The sequence below is a fragment of the Rattus norvegicus genome, chromosome 8 (assembly GCF_036323735.1).
Source record: "Rattus norvegicus strain BN/NHsdMcwi chromosome 8, GRCr8, whole genome shotgun sequence".
NCBI lineage: Eukaryota > Metazoa > Chordata > Mammalia > Rodentia > Muridae > Rattus > Rattus norvegicus.
The window spans coordinates 78900859-78903358 of record NC_086026.1 but is presented as its reverse complement, the minus strand read 5'-3'; the positions used below and the strand labels follow the sequence as shown (position 1 = coordinate 78903358).

The window sequence follows — 2500 nt, the reverse complement described above, 5'->3', positions numbered from 1 at the left end:
GCCTGTCATGAGGTCTCTTTCTCTGTGTGTGAATCTCTATGTGTGTTTGAGAGGGAAACACGTGTGTGTGTGTATGTTTGTAGAGGCCAGATGTCAGGTGTCCTGATCCATCACTCTCCACCTTATTCCCTTGAGACAGGGTCTCTCACTGAACTTAAATGTGGACTGGCAGCCTGAAGGCCTCCAGTCACCTTCCAAGGCTCACTTTTACTCATGTGTGTCTATGCCCAATGGCTTCCTTTTTTCCTATTTTTTTTTTAATGTGGGTGCTGAGAGCCTCATGTTTGCATGGCAAGAGCTCTCACCCATTGGATCATCTTTTCAGTCCCACAGGTCTTTAGAGAAGACTTGTGTAGTGTGTGAGAGGAAGGGGCATTCTTTGGAAAACTTTAAATTTAGTAAGGGTGGCAGCTGCTCTTGGGAGCTCCTCAAATATCGTCTAACACATAACAAGTCCTGTGCCTCCTAAGAACACTCTGTACCTGGACGAGTCAGAAACCACTCTACTTCTGTGTGTTTCTTACCTGCTGACATCAGTACAAATGCAGAAAACAATGCGATTTCGTCTTCAGTCAGATGCATAGAACACAAACTCTTCCCAAATTCAAACACAAAGCTAATGAAGTCTTCACAACCTACGATTAAAATAAAGGGCGTTTAGGACGTTGGTGGTTACTCCAGGGCAAGAATACAGAACAAGGTGGAGAGAGATGAAGTTGGAGATGAGCTGGAAGAGTAAGAATGTTCCTTAGTTGACTCCTTTGAAGCATTGAGAGAGAAATTGGCTTAGCCAACATCTGTCACCATCACTACAAGGTATTGTCACCATTACCATCACCTTCAGCACCATCAATTATTTCATAGCTGCCAACAATCATCAGGACCCCCCCACCCCCAGTCATGTGATTCCTAGGCGAATAATTGTGGGAATAACAATCCTAAGAGTTTCCTCAGGCTTTAAAACAGCGCTGCGAGGGGCACATTGTTACCATTCCCATTTTAATGCTGAGGAAACAGAGACTTAACAGAGGTAAGTAATGTACCTACGGTCACAACTTGACATTCAAAGCCAGGCTGGCTGACTTCAGAAGCCTTCGCTTTCTTGAATGAAGAGGATCTAATGGTAACTGGCTAACTGCAATGGCCTCTTGGCTACGATTCTTGGATCCATGCTGCTGGTGGAATTGTCACTGTTCTTCCAATTGGAACAGACAGTGAAAGTCCTTCACAATAACAATTCAACCCACCTCAGATCAGTTATGTTTTGTGGCTGTTGTATCTTGGTTAGTATTTGTAATTGGCTGTGGGCTGCACTGCTCTGAGCTAAACCTCCTGTCTCTCGCACGTAAAATAAGCCATTTAACATATCCTGGGCTCCGTTTGTTTCTCTTCAATGGCAACCTTCTGATTATTTAAATTGTAGAAAGTCAAAACAACTTTTTTTTTCTTTTTTTTCGGAGCTGGGGACCGAACCCAGGGCCTTGCGCTTGCTAGGCAAGCGCTCTACCACTGAGCTAAATCCCCAGCCCCAAAACAACTTATTTTATGACGCATATGTCATAGTTTTCTCTAGCTCTACTGGACTTTTTCGATGTTTACATTTCCTTTTCCTAAACGGTTTGTATGAGGCCAGAGATGGTGGGCTATTACACCTTAGCTTCGTTTTTATATCTGTGCCACATTCTTCCCACTAACTGAACACTGTATGTATTGAAAATCTGCTTTATTTGAAGCTGCAAGGGTGACCGTGGAAGGCCATGCAATAACTCACTCAATGGCCACCTTACAACTGAACATGAGCTTACGTATGATGTAGACGAAGACATTTGCCGCTTGCCGAGTGTTTTATAGCAAATGGCTACTATATACAGTAAAATAGGTGTTTCGCCCTGTAACTTTTGTTCCACATAACCGGTTTCCATTGTGCACCAAGAGGTTCCATCCAGCCACATGCTTGCACATGACCCCCACTTACAGAGACAAAAATGTGAGATTTCCTTACCTAAGGATTTGAAGACATCGGGGCTAGCATACTTCCCATCAAAGTACACGGTGTTGTTCTGAGAGTCAAAGGCACGGCACATCCTAATAAACACCACCTCTAGAGAGCCTGCGTGGAGGAAGGATTGGTTAGCATCATCCCACAGATCTTAGTTCCTTTCCGAGGTGATGGCACAGCGCTGTACAGGGTAGCGCCTGTGTTCTTAGTCACACTGGCCCCCTGTCCAAGGGGGCAGAAGGAATGAAGGCTGATTCACATTGCAGAGGGGAACATTTATGCATATTTATTACAACAATCCAGCCCAGGAATAAGTCTTTGAAGCCATAAGCATCTTTCCAACAGCTCGGCACCAGGGCCTAAAGGGTCATAGTAAGATTTGGGAATGCAAAAATTCCCTAGTGTAGCCTTCTTCCCAGAGAAATAGGAAAACACAAGAAATGCTTTCTGAACGTATCTTTAAAAAATATATGTACACATACACACCATAAATATACTAGT

General features: G+C 43.9%; 1 protein-coding gene across 5 annotated transcripts in view; it reads right to left on the bottom strand.

Annotated features, from left to right (window-relative positions):
- The window catches only part of Rora (RAR-related orphan receptor A), a 733021-nt gene that overhangs the window by 12372 nt on the left and 718149 nt on the right, over positions 1 to 2500 (bottom strand). For all 5 annotated transcript variants that reach the window (XM_039082824.2, NM_001427367.1, XM_063265167.1 and 2 more), the window contains 2 exon segments: positions 2003 to 2110; positions 525 to 635 (listed from right to left, as the gene is read on the bottom strand). In XM_039082824.2, coding sequence (XP_038938752.1) covers positions 525 to 635; positions 2003 to 2110 — 219 coding nt within the window.